This window comes from Oncorhynchus mykiss, chromosome 12 (genome assembly GCF_013265735.2).
Source record: "Oncorhynchus mykiss isolate Arlee chromosome 12, USDA_OmykA_1.1, whole genome shotgun sequence".
Classification (NCBI taxonomy): Eukaryota; Metazoa; Chordata; class Actinopteri; order Salmoniformes; family Salmonidae; genus Oncorhynchus; species Oncorhynchus mykiss.
In genome coordinates, this window is record NC_048576.1 from 98,039,411 (window position 1) to 98,060,159 (window position 20,749).

Consider the following 20,749-nt stretch of genomic DNA (forward strand, 5'->3'; position numbering starts at 1 on the left):
ACTATACTACTGTACTACTGTACAACTACTATACTACTGTACTACTATACTACTGTACGACTACTATACTGCTACTGTACTACTATACTACTATACTGCTACTGTACTACTATACTGCTGTACTGCTGCTGTACTACTACTATACTACGGTACTGCTACTGTACTACTATACTACGGTACAACTACTATACTGCTGTACTACTGTACAACTACTATACTACTCTACTACTACTGTACTACTGTAGTACTACTGTACTGCTGCTGTACTACTATACTACTGTACTACTACTGTACTACTGTACTGCTACTATACTACTGCGCTGCTACTATACTACTGTACTGCTACTGTATTAATACTATACTACAAAACTACGGTACTACTACTGTACCACTGTACTACTACTATTCTACTGTACTACTACTGTACTACTCTACTACTGCACTACTACTATATTACTGTACTAGTACTATACTACTGTACTACTGTACTGCTACTATACTACACTACGGTACAACTACTATGCTAATGTACTACTACTGTACTACTACTATACCACCACTATACTACTACTATACTACTGTACTGCTACTGTACTACTATACTACTGTACAACTACTATACTACTGTACTACTGTACTGCTACTATACTACACTACGGTACAACTACTATGCTAATGTACCACTACTGTACTACTACTATACTACTATGCTACTGTACCACTGTATTACTACTATACTACTGTACTACTACTGTACTACTCTACTACTACTGTACTACAGTACTACTACTGTACTACTACTATACTACTGCACTACTACAAAACGAATGTACTACTGTACTACTACTGTACTACTGTACTACTACTGTACTACTATACTACTACAAAACTACTATACTACTGTACTATCATACTACTACTGTACTACGATACTACTGTACTACTGTACTACAACTATACGACTGTACTACTATACTGTACTACTATACTGTACTACTACTATACTGCTATTATACTGTGCTCTCTGCTACATTGAAGTGATGTTTGTAGTGATGTTCAGACATTGCAGTCAGTTATATATGGCAGTTTCACCATGTTTGTGTTTTATGACTCAGTGGTATAATTGTGTTGCAGTCCCATGTAAAGCAGTCAATCATTCTCTCTCTCTCTCTCATCCTCTCTCTCTCTCTCTCTCTCATCCTCTCTCTCTCTCTCATCCTCTCTCTCTCTCATCCTCTCTCTCTCTCTCTCTCTCTCTCTCATCCTCTCTCTCTCTCTCTCTCTCTCATTCTCTCTCTCTCTCTCTCTCTCTCTCATTCTCTCTCTCTCATTCTCTCTCTCTCATTCTCTCTCTCTCATTCTCTCTCTCTCATCCCCCCTCTCTCTCTCTCTCTCATTCTCTCTGTCTCTCTCTCATCCTCGCTCTCTCTGTCTCTCAGAGCACTGTCACAATGATCCCGGCCCATGACAGTCCCCTGGCTGCTCTCACCTTTAACTCGTCAGGCACCAAGCTGGCCAGCGCCTCAGAGAGGGTAAGCACTACCAGGACAGCTGCCCCTAGTGACGGGAGGCCAGCGCCTCGGAGAGGGTAAGCACTACCAGGACAGCTGCCCCTAGTGACGGGAGGCCAGCGCCTCGGAGAGGGTAAGCACTACCAGGACAGCTGCCCCTAGTGACGGGAGGCCAGCGCTGCTTTTTGACAACATGCCTGGATATTGCAGTTAGGCCCTGGCCATGTCCAAAACATTCAGTACTTGACTAGTAGTAGATGCTACAACACACAGTGGGCGGGGCATCCTGAAGAGGCATGACACTATAATAATAAAATCAAGATAACTACAGTGTAGCTGGACAGTCCTGACTGTGAGGGACTCTCTTCCTCCCTCTAGTTAGACAGTCCTGACTGTGAGGGACTCTCTTCCTCCCTCTAGTTAGACAGTCCTGACTGTGAGGGACTCTCTTCCTCCCTCTAGTTAGACAGTCCTGACTGTGAGGGACTCTCTTCCTCCCTCTAGTTAGACAGTCCTGACTGTGAGGGACTCTCTTCCTCCCTCTAGTTAGACAGTCCTGACTGTGAGGGACTCTCTTCCTCCCTATATTTAGACAGTTCTGACTGTGAGGGACTGACTCTCTTCCTCCCTCTAGTTAGACAGTCCTGACTGAGGGACTGACTCTCTTCCTCCCTCTAGTTAGACAGTCCTGACTGAGGGACTGACTCTCTTCCTCCCTCTAGTTAGACAGTCCTGACTGAGGGACTGACTCTCTTCCTCCCTCTAGTTAGACAGTCCTGACTGTGAGGGACTCTCTTCCTCCCTCTAGTTAGACAGTCCTGACTGTGAGGGACTCTCTTCCTCCCTATATTTAGACAGTTCTGACTGTGAGGGACTGACTCTCTTCCTCCCTCTAGTTAGACAGTCCTGACTGTGAGGGACTGACTCTCTTCCTCCCTCTAGTTAGACAGTCCTGACTGTGAGGGACTCTCTTCCTCCCTATATTTAGACAGTTCTGACTGTGAGGGACTGACTCTCTTCCTCCCTCTAGTTAGACAGTCCTGACAGTAAGGGACTGACTCTCTTCCTCCCTCTAGTTAGACAGTCCTGACTGTAAGGGACTGACTCCCTTCCTCCCTCTAGTTAGACAGTCCTGACTGAGGGACTGACTCTCTTCCTCCCTCTAGTTAGACAGTCCTGACTGAGGGACTGACTCTCTTCCTCCCTCTAGTTAGACAGTCCTGACTGTGAGGGACTGACTCTCTTCCTCCCTCTAGTTAGACAGTCCTGACTGAGGGACTGACTCTCTTCCTCCCTCTAGTTAGACAGTCCTGACTGTGAGGGACTGACTCTCTTTCTCCCTCTAGTTAGACAGTCCTGACTGAGGGACTGACTCTCTTTCTCCCTCTAGTTAGACAGTCCTGACTGTGAGGGACTGACTCTCTTCCTCCCTCTAGTTAGACAGTCCTGACTGTGAGGGACTCTCTTCCTCCCTCTAGTTAGACAGTCCTGACTGTGAGGGACTCTCTTTCTCCCTCTAGTTAGACAGTCCTGACTGTGAGGGACTGACTCTCTTCCTCCCTCTAGTTAGACAGTCCTGACTGTGAGGGACTCTCTTTCTCCCTCTATTTAGACAGTGCTGACTGTGAGGGACTCTCTTCCTCCCTCTAGTTAGACAGTCCTGACTGTGAGGGACTGACTCTCTTCCTCCCTCTAGTTAGACAGTTCTGACTGAGGGACTGACTCTCTTTCTCCCTCTAGTTAGACAGTCCTGACTGTGAGGGACTGACTATCTTTCTCCCTCTAGTTAGACAGTCCTGACTGAGGGACTGACTCTCTTCCTCCCTCTAGTTAGACAGTCCTGACTGAGGGACTGACTCTCTTCCTCCCTCTAGTTAGACAGTCCTGACTGTGAGGGACTGACTCTCTTTCTCCCTCTAGTTAGACAGTCCTGACTGAGGGACTGACTCTCTTCCTCCCTCTAGTTAGACAGTCCTGACTGAGGGACTGACTCTCTTCCTCCCTCTAGTTAGACAGTCCTGACTGTGAGGGACTGACTCTCTTTCTCCCTCTAGTTAGACAGTCCTGACTGAGGGAGTGACTCTCTTTCTCCCTCTAGTTAGACAGTCCTGACTGTGAGGGACTGACTCTCTTCCTCCCTCTAGTTAGACAGTCCTGACTGTGAGGGACTCTCTTCCTCCCTCTAGTTAGACAGTCCTGACTGTGAGGGACTCTCTTTCTCCCTCTAGTTAGACAGTCCTGACTGTGAGGGACTGACTCTCTTCCTCCCTCTAGTTAGACAGTCCTGACTGTGAGGGACTCTCTTTCTCCCTCTATTTAGACAGTCCTGACTGTGAGGGACTCTCTTCCTCCCTCTAGTTAGACAGTCCTGACTGTGAGGGACTGACTCTCTTCCTCCCTCTAGTTAGACAGTTCTGACTGAGGGACTGACTCTCTTTCTCCCTCTAGTTAGACAGTCCTGACTGTGAGGGACTGACTATCTTTCTCCCTCTAGTTAGACAGTCCTGACTGTGAGGGACTGACTATCTTTCTCCCTCTAGTTAGACAGTCCTGACTGTGAGGGACTGACTATCTTTCTCCCTCTAGTTAGACAGTCCTGACTGAGGGACTGACTCTCTTCCTCCCTCTAGTTAGACAGTCCTGACTGAGGGACTGACTCTCTTTCTCCCTCTAGTTAGACAGTCCTGACTGTGAGGGACTCTCTTTCTCCCTCTAGTTAGACAGTCCTGACTGTGAGGGACTCTCTTTCTCCCTCTAGTTAGACAGTCCTGACTGTGAGGGACTGACTCTCTTTCTCCCTCTAGTTAGACAGTCCTGACTGTGAGGGACTGACTCTCTTTCTCCCTCTAGTTAGACAGTCCTGACTGAGGGACTGACTCTCTTTCTCCCTCTAGTTAGACAGTCCTGACTGTGAGGGACTGACTATCTTTCTCCCTCTAGTTAGACAGTCCTGACTGTGAGGGACTGACTATCTTTCTCCCTCTAGTTAGACAGTCCTGACTGTGAGGGACTGACTATCTTTCTCCCTCTAGTTAGACAGTCCTGACTGAGGGACTGACTCTCTTCCTCCCTCTAGTTAGACAGTCCTGACTGAGGGACTGACTCTCTTTCTCCCTCTAGTTAGACAGTCCTGACTGTGAGGGACTCTCTTTCTCCCTCTAGTTAGACAGTCCTGACTGTGAGGGACTGACTCTCTTTCTCCCTCTAGTTAGACAGTCCTGACTGTGAGGGACTGACTCTCTTTCTCCCTCTAGTTAGACAGTCCTGACTGTGAGGGACTGACTCTCTTTCTCCCTCTAGTTAGACAGTCCTGACTGAGGGACTGACTCTCTTTCTCCCTCTAGTTAGACAGTCCTGACTGTGAGGGACTGACTCTCTTCCTCCCTCTAGTTAGACAGTCCTGACTGTGAGGGACTGACTCTCTTCCCCCCCCCTCTCCCCCCCCTCTCTCCCTCCAGGGTACTGTAATCCGTGTGTTCTCCATCCCAGAGGGACAGCGTATGTTTGAGTTCCGCAGAGGGATGAAGAGGTCAGAGTTCACACAATAGAACATAAACTGTATAAACACATTTTACTACACAACATAGTCTACATCTACTGTAATGAACAGGACTAACAGAACACATTAAACACACCTAATGAACAGGACTAATAGAACACATTAAACACACCTAATGAACAGGACTAACAGAACACATTAAACACACCTAATGAACGGGACTAACAGAACACACACCTAATGAACAGGACTAACAGAACACATTAAACACACCTAATGAACAGGACTAACAGAACACATTAAACACACCTAATGAACAGGACTAACAGAACGCATGAAACACACCTAATGAACAGGACTAACAGAACACATTAAACACACCTAATGAACAGGACTAACAGAACACATTAAACACACCTAATGAACAGGACTAACAGAATGCATTAAACACACCTAATGAACAGGACTAACAGAACACACACCTAATGAACAGGACTAACAGAACACACCTAATGAACAGGACTAACAGAACACACCTAATGAACAGGACTAACAGAACACATTAAACACACCTAATGAACAGGACTAACAGAACACATTAAACACACCTAATGAACAGGACTAACAGAACACATTAAACACACCTAATGAACGGGACTAACAGAACACATTAAACACACCTAATGAACAGGACTAACAGAACACATTAAACACACCTAATGAACAGGACTAACTGAACACATTAAACACACCTAATGAACGGGACTAACAGAACTAACAGAACACATTAAACACACCTAATGAACAGGACTAACAGAACACATTAAACACACCTAATGAACAGGACTAACAGAACACATTAAACACACCTAATGAACAGGACTAACAGAACACATTAAACACACCTAATGAACAGGACTAACAGAACACATTAAACACACCTAATGAACAGGACTAACAGAACACATTAAACACACCTAATGAACAGGACTAACAGAACACCCACCTAATGAACAGGACTAACAGAACACATTAAACACACCTAATGAACAGGACTAACAGAACACATTAAACACACCTAATGAACAGGACTAACAGAACACACACCTAATGAACAGGACTAACAGAACACATTAAACACACCTAATGAACAGGACTAACAGAACACACACCTAATGAACAGGACTAACAGAACACATTAAACACACCTAATGAACGGGACTAACAGAACACATTAAACACACCTAATGAACAGGACTAACAGAATGCATTAAACACACCTAATGAACAGGACTAACAGAACACATTAAACACACCTAATGAACAGGACTAACAGAACACATTAAACACACCTAATGAACAGGACTAACAGAACACATTAAACACACCTAATGAACAGGACTAACAGAACACATTAAACACACCTAATGAACAGGACTAACAGAACACATTAAACACACCTAATGAACAGGACTAACAGAATGCATTAAACACACCTAATGAACAGGACTAACAGAACACATTAAACACACCTAATGAACAGGACTAACAGAACACACACCTAATGAACAGGACTAACAGAACACATTAAACACACCTAATGAACAGGACTAACAGAACACATTAAACACACCTAATGAACAGGACTAACAGAACACATTAAACACACCTAATGAACGGGACTAACAGAACACATTAAACACACCTAATGAACAGGACTAACAGAACACATTAAACACACCTAATGAACAGGACTAACAGAACACATTAAACACACCTAATGAACAGGACTAACTGGATGCATTAAACACACCTAATGAACAGGACTAACAGAAAACACACCTAATGAACAGGACTAACAGAACACATTAAACACACCTAATGAACAGGACTAACTGGATGCATTAAACACACCTAATGAACAGGACTAACAGAACACATTAAACACACCTAATGAACAGGACTAACAGAACACATTAAACACACCTAATGAACAGGACTAACAGAACACACACCTAATGAACAGGACTAACAGAACACATTAAACACACCTAATGAACAGGACTAACAGAACACATTAAACACACCTAATGAACAGGACTAACAGAACACCTAATGAACAGGACTAACAGAACACCTAATGAACAGGACTAACAGAACACATTAAACACACCTAATGAACAGGACTAACAGAACACATTCAACACACCTAATGAACAGGACTAACAGAACACATTAAACACACCTAATGAACAGGACTAACAGAACACATTAAACACACCTAATGAACAGGACTAACAGAACACATTAAACACACCTAATGAACAGGACTAACAGAACACATTAAACACACCTAATGAACAGGACTAACAGAACACATTAAACACACCTAATGAACAGAACTAACAGAACACATTAAACACACCTAATGAACAGGACTAACAGAACACATTAAACACACCTAATGAACAGGACTAACAGAACACATTAAACACACCTAATGAACAGGACTAACAGAACACATTAAACACACCTAATGAACAGGACTAACAGAACACATTAAACACACCTAATGAACAGGACTAACAGAACACATTAAACACACCTAATGAACAGGACTAACAGAACACATTAAACACACCTAATGAACAGGACTAACAGAACACATTAAACACACCTAATGAACGGGACTAACAGAACACACACCTAATGAACAGGACTAACAGAACACATTAAACACACCTAATGAACAGGACTAACAGAACACATTAAACACACCTAATGAACAGGACTAACAGAACACATTAAACACACCTAATGAACAGGACTAACAGAACACATTAAACACACCTAATGAACAGGACTAACAGAACACATTAAACACACCTAATGAACGGGACTAACAGAACACACACCTAATGAACAGGACTAACAGAACACATTAAACACACCTAATGAACAGGACTAACAGAACACATTAAACACACCTAATGAACGGGACTAACAGAACACACACCTAATGAACAGGACTAACAGAACACATTAAACACACCTAATGAACAGGACTCATTATGACAGACTGAAGACAGGTTTATAATGACACATCTCTCATTATGACAGACTGAAGACAGGTTTATAATGACACATCTCTCATTATGACAGACTGAAGACAGGTTTATAATGACACATCTCTCATTATGACAGACTGAAGACAGGTTTATAATGACACATCTCATTATGACATCATTAGAACAGACTGAAGACAGGTTTATAATGACACATCTCATTATGACAGACTGAAGACAGGTTTATAATGACACACATCTCATTATGACAGACTGAAGACAGGTTTATAATGACACATCTCCCATTATGACAGACTGAAGACAGGTTTATAATGACACATCTCTCATTATGACATCATTATGACATTAAAACAGACTGAAGACAGGTTTATAATGACACATCTCTCATGACAGACTGAAGACAGGTTTATAATGACACATCTCATTATGACAGACTGAAGACAGGTTTATAATGACACATCTCTCATTATGACAGACTGAAGACAGGTTTATAATGACACATCTCCCATTATGACAGACTGAAGACAGGTTTACAATGACACATCTCTCATTATGACAGTGTGTGATAGAGCAGGCAAAGCAAAGGAATGGCCAGCTGAAATGTTAAATGCTTCTTTCATAGCTAGATAATGTAATTTGTGTAATTAAGTTCTTACCAACAGTATGAGTGTAGAAGAGACTTATAATAACTTCCTGTGTGTGTGTGTGTGTGTGTGTGTGTGTGTGTGTCTGCAGGTACGTCAATATCAGTTCCCTGTCCTTCAGTCCTGACGCCCAGTTCCTCTGTGCCTCCAGCAACACTGAGACCGTACACATCTTCAAACTAGAACAGCACGGACCCAGGTACACACACACACACACACATAGGAGTCATTCCCAACCTGGCAAGCCTACATACATCTCTCTCTATCCCCCCCACTCTCTCTCTCTCTCTATCCACTCTCTCTCTACCCCCCCACTCTCTCTCTCTACCCCTTCTCTCTCTCTCTGCTCCCCCCACTCTCTCTCTACCCCCTATCTCTCTCTACCCCCCCACTCTCTCTACCCCCCCACTCTCGCTCTACCCTCCCACTCTCTCTCTACCCTCCCACTCTCTCTCTACCCCCCCACTCTCTCTCTACCCCCCATCTCTCTCTCTCTCTACCCCCCCACTCTCTCTCTACCCCCCCTATCTCTCTCTCTACCCCCCTCTCTACCCTCCTATCTCTCTCTCTACCCTCCTATCTCTCTCTACCCCCCCACTCTCTCTCTACCCCCCTATCTCTCTCTCTCTACCCCCCCACTATCTCTCTACCCCCTATCTCTCTCTCTCTACCCCCCTATTTCTCTGTCTCTCTCTGTGTATCTCCCTGTCTCTCTCTGTGTATCTCCCTGTCTCTCTATGTGTATCTCCCTGTCTCTCTCTGTGTCTCTCCCTGTCTCTCTCTGTGTATCTCCCTGTCTCTCTCTGTGTCTCTCCCTGTCTCTCTCTGTGTATCTCCCTGTCTCTCTCTGTGTATCTCCTTGTCTCTCTCTGTGTATCTCCTTGTCTCTCTCTCTGTATCTCCCTGTCTCTCTCTGTGTATCTCCCTGTCTCTCTCTGTGTCTCTCCCTGTCTCTCTAACCCTGTATCTCCCTGTCTCTCTCTGTGTATCTCCCTGTATCTCTCTAACTGTCTCTCTCTGTGTCTCTCTAACTGTCTCTCTCTGTGTATCTCTCTGTCTCTCTCTGTGTATCTCTCTGTCTCTCTCTGTGTCTCTCCCTGTCTCTCTAACCCTGTATCTCCCTGTCTCTCTCTGTGTATCTCCCTATGTCTCTCTAACCCTGTATCTCCCTGTCTCTCTCTGTGTATCTCCCTGTCTCTCTCTGTGTCTCTCCCTGTCTCTCTCTGTGTATCTCCCTGTTTCTCTCTGTGTATCTCCTTGTCTCTCTCCCTGTCTCTCCCTGTGTAGTGGAGAGGAGGAGTGTCCTACCTGGGGATCCTACGTAGGGAAGATGTTCTCTGCAGCCAGCAGCTACCTCCCAGCCCAGGTGTCTTGTCTTATTGGCCTTTTCTCTCTTGTTCCCTCCATGTTTATATATATATTATGCTTCTTCTAACTCAATACTATTTCAAATATTTGTTTACTTGCTGAACTGAGAGTAGATCTCGTAAGTAGCATGACATTGTACTGTATACACTAGGCTGTATCCTATCGTATGACTGTAAACTTTGATTGCCGTTTGAGGTGTCTGGCGTGATGAGTCAGGAAAGAGCCTTCGCCACTGTACGCCTCCTAGTGGCCGGGCAGAGGAACGTCTGTACCCTCGCCACGTGAGTTTCCCTGTCTGTGTATTTGTGTGTTTAGGGATTGTGGGTGTATTGGTGTGGGTGTGTACTGTATAGGGAGTTGGTGTGTTTTTTTTTTTGTCTCCGTAGGTTTTGGTCTATTTGTTATACACAGTAGTAGAAAGTAGTACACAGTAGTACACAGTAGTAGACAGTAGTAGACAGCAGTACACAGTGGTAGACAGTGGTAGACAGTAGTACACAGTAGTACACAGTAGTACACAGTAGTAGACATTAGTACACAGTAGTACACAGTAGTAGACAGTAGTAGACAGTAGTATACAGTAGTAGACAGTGGTAGACAATAGTACACAGTAGTACACAGTAGTACACAGTGGTAGACAGTAGTACACAGTAGTAGACAGTGGTAGACAGTAGTACACAGTATTAGACAGTGGTAAACAGTAGTAAACAGTAGTACACAGTAGTACACAGTAGTAGACAGTGGTAGACAGTAGTACACAGTAGTAGACAGTAGTACACAGTGGTAGACAGTGGTAAACAGTAGTACACAGTAGTAAACAGTAGTACACAGTAGTACACAGTAGTAGACAGTGGTAGACAGTAGTACACAGTAGTAGACAATGGTAGACAGTAGTACACAGTGGTAGACAGTAGTACACAGTAGTAGACAGTAGTACACAGTAGTACACAGTAGTACAGAGTAGTAGACAGTAATACACAGTAGTAGACTGTAGTACACAGTAATACACAGTAGTAGACTGTAGTACACAGTAGTAGACTGTAGTAGACAGTAGTAGACTGTAGTAGACAGTAGTAGACAGTAGTAGACTGTAGTAGACTAGTAGACTGTAGTACACAGTATTAGACTGTAGTAGACAGTAGTAGACAGTAGTAGACTGTAGTAGACTAGTAGACTGTAGTACACAGTAGTAGACAGTAGTAGACAGTAGTAGACTGTAGTAGACTAGTAGACTGTAGTACACAGTAGTAGACTGTAGTACACAGTAGTAGACTGTAGTACACAGTAGTAGACTGTAGTACACAGTAGTAGACTGTAGTAGACAGTAGTAGACTGTAGTACACAGTAGTAGACTGTAGTAGACAGTAGTACACAGTAGTAGACTGTAGTACACAGTAGTAGACTGTAGTACACAGTAGTAGACTGTAGTAGACTGTAGTAGACTGTAGTACACAGTAGTACACAGTAGTAGACAGTAGTAGACAGTAGTAGACTGTAGTACACAGTAATACACAGTAGGAGACTGTAGTACACAGTAGTAGACTGTAATACACAGTAGTAGACTGTAGTACACAGTAGTAGACTGTAGTATGCAGTAGTAGACTATAGTACGCAGTAGTAGACTGTAGTACGCAGTAGTAGACTGTAGTACACAGTAGTAGACTGTAGTAGACTGTAGTACACAGTAATACACAGTAGTAGACAGTAGTAGACTGTAGTACAGAGTAGTAGACTGTAGTACACAGTAGTACACAGTAATTAATACACAGTAGTAGACAGTAGTAGACTGAATTACACAGTTTAAAAGACTATATCGTAGATCATCCTGACCTGATCCTAGAGTGATGGCCATAAATGATAGTGTTGTTTGTCCTGTTCCACTGGGTGTGAGGGTGTCATGGCTGGCTCTGTCCCTGTGTCTGTCTGTCAGGATCCAGAAGCTTCCTCGTCTGCTGGTGGCCTCCTCCGACGGACAGCTGTTCATCTATAACGTCGACCCCCAGGATGGAGGAGAGTGCGTCCTGGCTCAGAAACACAGGTGAGAGGTCATCTCAGGTCAGAGGTCAATCGAGGTCAGAAGCCTTTACAGCTGCTTTGCTAATCAAACAAACTGCTGAAAGTGACATCCTGAAAACCGTATTTATGATGTCATCTGGAACTTATTCAATACCAGACCTAGTATTTATGATGTCATCTGGAACTTATTCAATACCAGACCTAGTATTTATGATGTCATCTGGAACTTATTCAATACCAGACCTAGTATTTATGATGTCATCTGGAACTTAGTCAATACCAGACCTAGTATTTATGATGTCATCTGGAACTTATTCAATACCAGACCGAGTATTTATGATGTCATCTGGAACTTATTCAATACCAGACCTAGTATTTATGATGTCATCTGGAACTTATTCAATACCAGACCTAGTATTTATGATGTCATCTGGAACTTATTCAATACCAGACCTAGTATTTATGATGTCATCTGCAACTTATTCAATAAACAGACCTAGTATTTATGATGTCATCTGGAACTTATTCAATACCAGACCTAGTATTTATGATGTCATCTGGAACTTATTCAATACCAGACCTAGTATTTATGTCATCTGCAACTTATTCAATAAACAGACCTAGTATTTATGATGTCATCTGGAACTTATTCAATACCAGACCTAGTATTTATGATGTCACCTGGAACTTATTCAATACCAGACCTAGTATTTATGATGTCATCTGGAACTTATTCAATACCAGACCTAGTATTTATGATGTCACCTGGAACTTATTCAATACCAGACCTAGTATTTATGCTTTATTGTTATGGGAAACATGTGTTTACATTGCCAAAGCAAGTGAAATAGATAATAAACTAAAGTGAAATTAACAACAAAAAAATGTGCAGTAAACATTACACTCACAAGTTTCAAAAGAATAAAGACATTTCAAATGTCATATTGTGTCTATATAGAGTGGTGTAATGATGCTCAAATAGTTAAAGTACAAAGGGGAAAATAAATAAACAGAAATATGGGTTGTATTTACAATGGTGTGTGTTCTTCACTGGTTGCCCTTTTCTTGGGGCAACAGGTCACAAATCTTGCTGCTCTCTCTCGCTGATTTTCTCTCTATCTCTCAGATTGTTTGGTGAGGATGAGGACAAGGAGGAAGGGGTGGATTCAGAAGGGTCAGAGGTCACGGTGCCCGTCCAGGCATGTCCATCATACGCCGCCACTGTTGCCATACCAGCCACCGGTCCAGTCACTACCACGCTCACAGGTGTGTGTGTGTGTGTGTGTGTGTGTGTGTGTGTGTGTGTGTGTATATATAACTTTACCTGTAACCCCTCTCCTCCTCTCCACCCCAGGTTACTCTGAGGATGGTGGGGCTAAGAAGGGCGAGGTGATCCCAGAACATGAGTTTGCCGCTGGTCCCGTCTGTCTGGATGATGAGAACGAGTTTCCTCCAGTGAGCAACCAGCAACTCTCCTAGCCTGGTCCTAAAAAGAAACAGTAGTCATGCTAACTCTCCTAGACTGGTCCTATACAGAAACAGTAGTCATGCTAACTCTCCTAGCCTGGTCCTAGACAGAAACAGTAGTCATGCTAACTCTCCTAGCCTGGTCCTATACAGAGACAGTAGTCACGCTAACTCTCCTAGCCTGGTCCTATACAGAGACAGTAGTCATGCTAACTCTCCTAGCCTGGTCCTATACAGAAACAGTAGTCATGCTAACTCTCCTAGCCTGGTCCTAGACAGAAACAGTAGTCATGCTAACTCTCATAGCCTGGTCCTATACAGAGACAGTAGTCATGCTAACTCTCCTAGCCTGGTCCTATACAGAAACAGTAGTCATGCTAACTCTCCTAGCCTGGTCCTAGACAGAAACAGTAGTCATGCTAACTCTCCTAGCCTGGTCCTATACAGAAACAGTAGTCATGCTAACTCTCCTAGCCTGGTCCTAGACAGAAACAGTAGTCATGCTAACTCTCCTAGCCTGGTCCTATACAGAGACAGTAGTCATGCTAACTCTCCTAGCCTGGTCCTATACAGAAACAGTAGTCATGCTAACTCTCCTAGCCTGGTCCTAGACAGAAACAGTAGTCATGCTAACTCTCCTAGCCTGGTCCTATACAGAGACAGTAGTCACGCTAACTCTCCTAGCCTGGTCCTATACAGAGACAGTAGTCATGCTAACTCTCCTAGCCTGGTCCTATACAGAAACAGTAGTCATGCTAACTCTCCTAGCCTGGTCCTATACAGAAACATTAAGTCATGCTAACTCTCCTAGCTTGGTCCTATACAGAAACAGTAGTCATGCTAACTCTCCTAGCCTGGTCCTAGACAGAAACAGTAGTCATGCTAACTCTCCTAGCCTGGTCCTATACAGAAACATTAAGTCATGCTAACTCTCCTAGCCTGGTCCTATACAGAAACAGTAGTCATGCTAACTCTCCTAGCCTGGTCCTATACAGAAACAGTAGTCATGCTAACTCTCCTAGCCTGGTCCTATACAGAAACAGTAGTCATGCTAACTCTCCTAGCCTGGTCCTATACAGAAACAGTAGTCATGCTAACTCTCCTAGCCTGGTCCTATACAGAAACAGTAGCCTGGCTAGCTAGCCAGAGACTGAGAGAAGCAGAGTTTGGCCAAAGCGAGACATTTCAACCTGGAAAAACATTAGACCAAGGGAAAGGGTGCAACTCTACCCTACTGCCTTCAGAAACTACAGGACAGCTCCTCAATCGTGGTGAGCAGCAGTGGTGCTTCTGGGATACTGAGTCTGGAAGGCCATCAGTAGGATCAGAGGAGCACATGTAAAGTTGACCCTACTGTCTTTATATTCCACTCAGGTGCTAGCCGGGTTCCATTTAGAAACATAGGAACTATAGTACTAGCCTAGTCCCCTTCCTTAACCCCTAACCTACTACAAACTAGTCCCCTTCCTTAACCCCTACCCTCCCACAAACTAGTCCCCTTCCTTAACCCCTACCCTCCTACAAACTAGTCCCCTTCCTTAACCCCTACCCTCCTACAAACTAGTCCCCTTCCTTAACCCCTACCCTCCCACAAACTAGTCCCCTTCCTTAACCCCTACCCTCCCACAAACTAGTCCCCTTCCTTAACCCCTACCCTACTACAAACTAGACCCCTTCCTTAACCCCTACCCTCCCACAAACTAGTCCCCTTCCTTAACCCCTACCCTACTACAAACTAGTCCCCTTCCATAACCCCTACCCTCCTACAAACTAGTCCCCTTCCCTACCCCCTACCCTCCCACAAACTAGTCCCCTTCCTTAACCCCTACCCTCCCACAAACTAGTCCCCTTCCATAACCCCTACCCTCCCACAAACTAGTCCCCTTCCTTAACCCCTACCCTCCCACAAACTAGTCCCCTTCCTTAACCCCTACCCTCCTACAAACTAGTCCCCTTCCTTAACCCCTACCCTACTACAAACTAGTCCCCTTCCCTACCCCCTACCCTCCCACAAACTAGTCCCCTTCCTTAACCCCTACCCTCCCACAAACTAGTCCCCTTCCATAACCCCTACCCTCCCACAAACTAGTCCCCTTCCTTAACCCCTACCCTACTACAAACTAGTCCCCTTCCTTAACCCCTACCCTCCCACAAACTAGTCCCCTTCCTTAACCCCTACCCTCCCACAAACTAGTCCCCTTCCTTAACCCCTACCCTCCCACAAACTAGTCCCCTTCCTTAACCCCTACCCTCCCACAAACTAGTCCCCTTCCTTAACCCCTACCCTCCCACAAACTAGTCCCCTTCCTTAACCCCTACCCTACTACAAACTAGTCTCCTTCCCCTCCCACAAACTAGTCCCCTTCCTTAACCCCTACCCTCCCACAAACTAGTCCCCTTCCTTAACCCCTACCCTCCCACAAACTAGTCCCCTTCCTTAACCCCTACCCTCCCACAAACTAGTTCCCTTCCTTAACCCCTACCCTCCCACAAACTAGTCCCCTTCCTTAACCCTTACCCTCCCACAAACTAGTCCCCTTCCTTAACCCCTACCCTCCCACAAACTAGTCCCCTTCCTTAACCCCTACCCTCCCACAAACTAGTCCCCTTCCCTACCCCCTACTCTCCTACAGACTAGTCCCCTTCCCTAACCCCTACTCTCCTACAAACTAGTCCCCTTCCCCTCCTACAGACTAGTCCCCTTCCCTAACCCCTACAAACTAGTTCCCTTCCCTACCCCTTATAACATTGGCCCAGTTAGCAAGGCCTCCACACTAACTCCTACAAAACATTGGGTTTAAATCCTACAGTATACACCGAGAGAACAAAACATTAGGAACATCTTCCTAACATTGAGTTTAACCAGGTCTCCTCCCCTTCATCTACACTGATTTGAAGTGGATTCAACAAGTGACATCAATAAGGGATCGTAGCTTTCACCTGGATTCCCCTGGTCAGTCTGTGTCGTGGAAAGAGCAGGTGTTCCTAATGTTTTGTTCAGTCAGTATATATATACAGTAGGTTTTATTAGAAGTGATGTTTGCTGACGGTTGCAATGGGTTTCACTCTGTGAATACCGGAATTACTTCAATACATAATTCCTCTCTTTAATGTGATTTTATAAGTGTTACCTTCTTATGATGACGTGTATAATGAATCAAATGGGGGTTTGAAAAGAACCGTTCAGATGTTTCGGCCGGGATTAAATTAGATCCTGGGTGATAGGCAGGAAATGTTCCCGCGTTCGCGTGGATTCCATTTACAGGAAAACTCAATCGGATATTACCTTTAAAAGTCCCAATGCCGATAACCCGCGATCAGATTGAATCCTAGTTGCATGTGGCCAGTTCTGTTGGTGTAATTGTTATATTAGTCCACTAGGGGGTGCTGTTGTCCCCGTGTGAGTTCCTATTGTTCAGTGCAACCTGTAAGCAAGTAGAAGTCGCTCCTAAGCACTGATCTAGGATCAGCATACTCCTGGCCAGTCCTGACCTTTACTATATGAAGGTTAAGCGCAATACCGGTCCTAGATCAGTGCATGAAGAGAAGATTCTATGTTGCTTTATTGGGTGTAGAGAGAGCCCATGATTCTCAATGTCTCTCCTCGGGGACGTTTCACAATGTTGTTGTAGCCCTGAACTAGCGCCTGATTTATAGTAGTCAAGTGCTCGTTGACCGGTTGTAGCATCAGGTGTGCTAGTTCTGGAACAGTTCAAATACATGGACAGGCTGGGGGTTGTCGAGGAGAGGTTGTGATAATACATAGACAGGCTGGGGGTTGTCAAGGAGAGGTTGTGATAATACATGGACAGGCTGGGGGTTGCCGAGGAGAGGTTGTGATAATACATGGACAGGCTGGTGGTTGTCAAGGAGAGGTTGTGATAATACATGGACAGGCTGGGGGTTGTCGAGGAGAGGTTGTGATAATACATAGACAGGCTGGGGGTTGTCAAGGAGAGGTTGTGATAATACATGGACAGGCTGGGGGTTGTCAAGGAGAGGTTGTGATAATACATGGACAGGCTGGGGGTTGCCGAGGAGAGGTTGTGATAATACATGGACAGGCTGGGGGTTGCCGAGGAGAGGTTGTGATAATACATAGACAGGCTGGGGGTTGTCAAGGAGAGGTTGTGATAATACATAGACAGGCTGGGGGTTGTCAAGGAGAGGTTGTGATAATACATGGACAGGCTGGTGGTTGTCAAGGAGAGGTTGTGATAATACATGGACAGGCTGGTGGTTGTCGAGGAGAGGTTGTGATAATACATGGACAGGCTGGTGGTTGTCAAGGAGAGGTTGTGATAATACATGGACAGGCTGGGGGTTGTCGAGGAGAGGTTGTGATAATACATAGACAGGCTGGGGGTTGTCGAGGAGAGGTTGTGATAATACATGGACAGGCTGGGGGTTGTCGAGGAGAGGTTGTGATAATACATAGACAGGCTGGGGGTTGCCAAGGAGAGGTTGTGATAATACATGGACAGGCTGGGGGTTGTCGAGGAGAGGTTGTGATAATACATGGACAGGCTGGGGGTTGTCGAGGAGAGGTTGTGATAATACATGGACAGGCTGGTGGTTGCCGAGGAGAGGTTGGGAAAAGGCTGCCTATGTGATGCCCTACTAGTTTCTATGTCCTATTGAAATGAATGTCAACCTGTAGTTCTGTCACATTCTCTGAGAAGGGGAGCCGTGATACATGACCACGTGACCATACTACAATAACGATGTTGTTTTGAAACGTCTTGGCATGACTGTGTGTTTTATAAGGAATAAGGAGGTCTGTTTGTACACCTCTGTCTAGTCTGTCCCATGTGTCTGGTCCTAGAAAAACCTTGTCTAAGAGCATTAATCACAGGATTTATCTTAGTTAGTGGAGTGTTTTCTAAGCCCCCCCCCCCCCCCCCACCACCCCTTGATGTTGATATTGGTAAAGGTGGACGTCTTTAGTCTCTCACAGTCGGGGTCAATTTCATTTCCATTCAGTCCGTTCAGGAATTACATTGAATTGACTGAGGTTCGCGTCCCAAATGTCACCCTATTCCCTATATAGTGCACTACTTTTGACTAAAGCCCTATGGCCAATGTCACCCTATTCCCTATATAGTGCACTACTTTTGACTAGAGCCCTATGGCCAATGGCACCCTATTCCCTATATAGTGCACTACTTTTGACTAGAGCCCTATGGCCAATGGCACCCTATTCCCTATATAGTGCACTACTTTTGACCCTGGTAGTTCACCATATAGCAAATAGGGCTCTGGTTAAAAGTAGTGCACTATATAAGGAATAGGGTGCCATTTGGGACTCAGCCTGATATGATATGGAAGGAACCTTAACCCTGTTGTCTCTATTATAACAAGACTATGACCAAAAACCATTCAACCTGACCCCTGACCCCGGTCTGTTTTGGTGTTTTTTTGGTAGATAAATTGGTGCCGCGACGGAACTCGAGGTGGCCAGGGGCGTCGCCTGTGAGGGAAGGACAGGAGGACAGACAGACAGGTGTCTGTGGTACACGTTAGAACACACTGACACCTGGTCTGGAGCCACAGGCGGGAGGACAGACAGGTGTCTGTGGTACACGTTAGAACACACTGACACCTGGTCTGGAACCACAGGCGGGAGGACAGACAGACAGACAGGTGTCTGTGGTACACGTTAGAACACACTAACACCTGGTCTGGAGCCACAGGCGGGAGGACAGACAGACAGACAGACAGGTGTCTGTGATACACGTTAGAACACACTAACACCTGGTCTGGAGCCACAGGCGGGAGGACAGACAGACAGACAGACAGGTGTCTGTGGTACACGTTAGAACACACTGACACCTGGTCTGGAGCCACAGGCGGGAGGACAGACAGACAGACAGGTGTCTGTGGTACACGTTAGAACACACTGACACCTGGTCTGGAACCACAGGACTTCCAGGGGAACCGTTACCCAGAGAGAGAGTCAGATAGAGAGGAACAGGAAAAGAGGGGGAAAAGATTCTCATTTTAGGGTGCTAAGTTATTTTTTTGAATTAAGTGATTTAAAAATAAATAAATAATAATGATTTCTAATTGGGAGGGGGGGGGGGCAGGACTGGGTGTTTGTGAACCGGTGTGTTACAGTCCTGGGTCAAATATATAATGTCAAACACTCAAATACCATTATGTCCTAAAAGGCACCCTATTCCCTATTTAGTGCACTACTTTTGACAAGGCCCATAGGGCTCTGATCAAATGTAATGCACTATATAGGGAATATAGTGCAATTTGGTGCACAGTCCAGAGCTGTGCTTAGTTTAGTTCAGTGGTTCTCAACCCAGGGGTACTAGGAGAGGGTACTAGAGGGGGTACTAGAGAAGACTCATGAGACCATAGGCCTACTGGTCAAAATGCACATGAAGGGGGTACTTCAGGGGTACTCTGGGCAGAGCGAAATTTAGTTGGTGGCATACTAACTGGGTTTAGTGTTTTCTGTAAATTAGAACCAATGAAACCGATTTGAATATTTCCCAAGAGGACAAACTCCAAACTAAATCAAGGTCACAGAGGCTCTGACTCAGAGGGCACCTTGGTAGAGCAGTGGAAGTATTAGAGACCATGTGTGTGTGATCCCTCTGTGGTGTGAACAGACTCTCCTGTACCACGTGCATGACTGACTTGTCGCAAATATAACCACGTTTTTTTTTTATAGCTACATACATTACTTGACAATTTTTTTTATTTTATAATAGAATAATTAAATTGTTTAATTATAGCATCATAACTTTTACGTTTGTTATTATTATTATTATTAACATTATGGTATTTAATCGTAAAGGAGATTAACAGTTTTTATGATGTTTATTTTGTTTTAAATCTGTGTATTTGGATGCATTGATACTTACTAAATGTTTACATGTACACCTCTTGGACACGAACCAGCAGGTCGTTTTCTATGTACGTCCCGATGATATCATTTGTAAAAGTGCGACGTTTTGCAGATTGCACGAGACCAAAAAAAAGAAACTACACAGAAACAAACAAATAAAGAAGTTGACTGAAGTAGGAATGGAATTATGCAAATCGCCTGACTTGAGTGGTTATTTATCTTTAATGGGGGAGGGAGAGGAGAGGGGAGAGGAGAGGGGAGAGGAGAGGGAGAGGGGAGGGAGAGGAGAGGGAGAG

The 20,749-nt window shown here is 44.6% G+C and overlaps 1 protein-coding gene across 3 annotated transcripts in view; it reads left to right on the forward strand.

Moving 5' to 3' along the window:
• The window catches only part of LOC110487112 (WD repeat domain phosphoinositide-interacting protein 1), a 37,241-nt gene extending 17,200 nt beyond the window's left edge, over nucleotides 1–20,041 (forward strand). The window contains exons 6-15 of one of the 3 annotated variants that reach the window (XR_005035254.1): nucleotides 1,440–1,532; nucleotides 4,970–5,040; nucleotides 8,832–8,939; nucleotides 10,028–10,106; nucleotides 10,304–10,389; nucleotides 12,039–12,146; nucleotides 13,251–13,390; nucleotides 13,479–13,579; nucleotides 19,017–19,160; nucleotides 19,465–20,041. Coding sequence is in view for 2 of the 3 variants with exons in the window: in XM_036939435.1 (XP_036795330.1) it covers nucleotides 1,440–1,532; nucleotides 4,970–5,040; nucleotides 8,832–8,939; nucleotides 10,028–10,106; nucleotides 10,304–10,389; nucleotides 12,039–12,146; nucleotides 13,251–13,390; nucleotides 13,479–13,579; nucleotides 19,017–19,067 (837 nt within the window). In the remaining variant the exon portion in view is untranslated. Of the gene's footprint in view, nucleotides 1–1,439; nucleotides 1,533–4,969; nucleotides 5,041–8,831; nucleotides 8,940–10,027; nucleotides 10,107–10,303; nucleotides 10,390–12,038; nucleotides 12,147–13,250; nucleotides 13,391–13,478; nucleotides 13,580–19,016 lie in introns of all 3 variants that reach the window. The other 2 variants (XM_036939435.1, XM_036939434.1) reach the window with 2 other exon arrangements.
• Nucleotides 20,042–20,749: the final 708 nt, after the last annotated feature.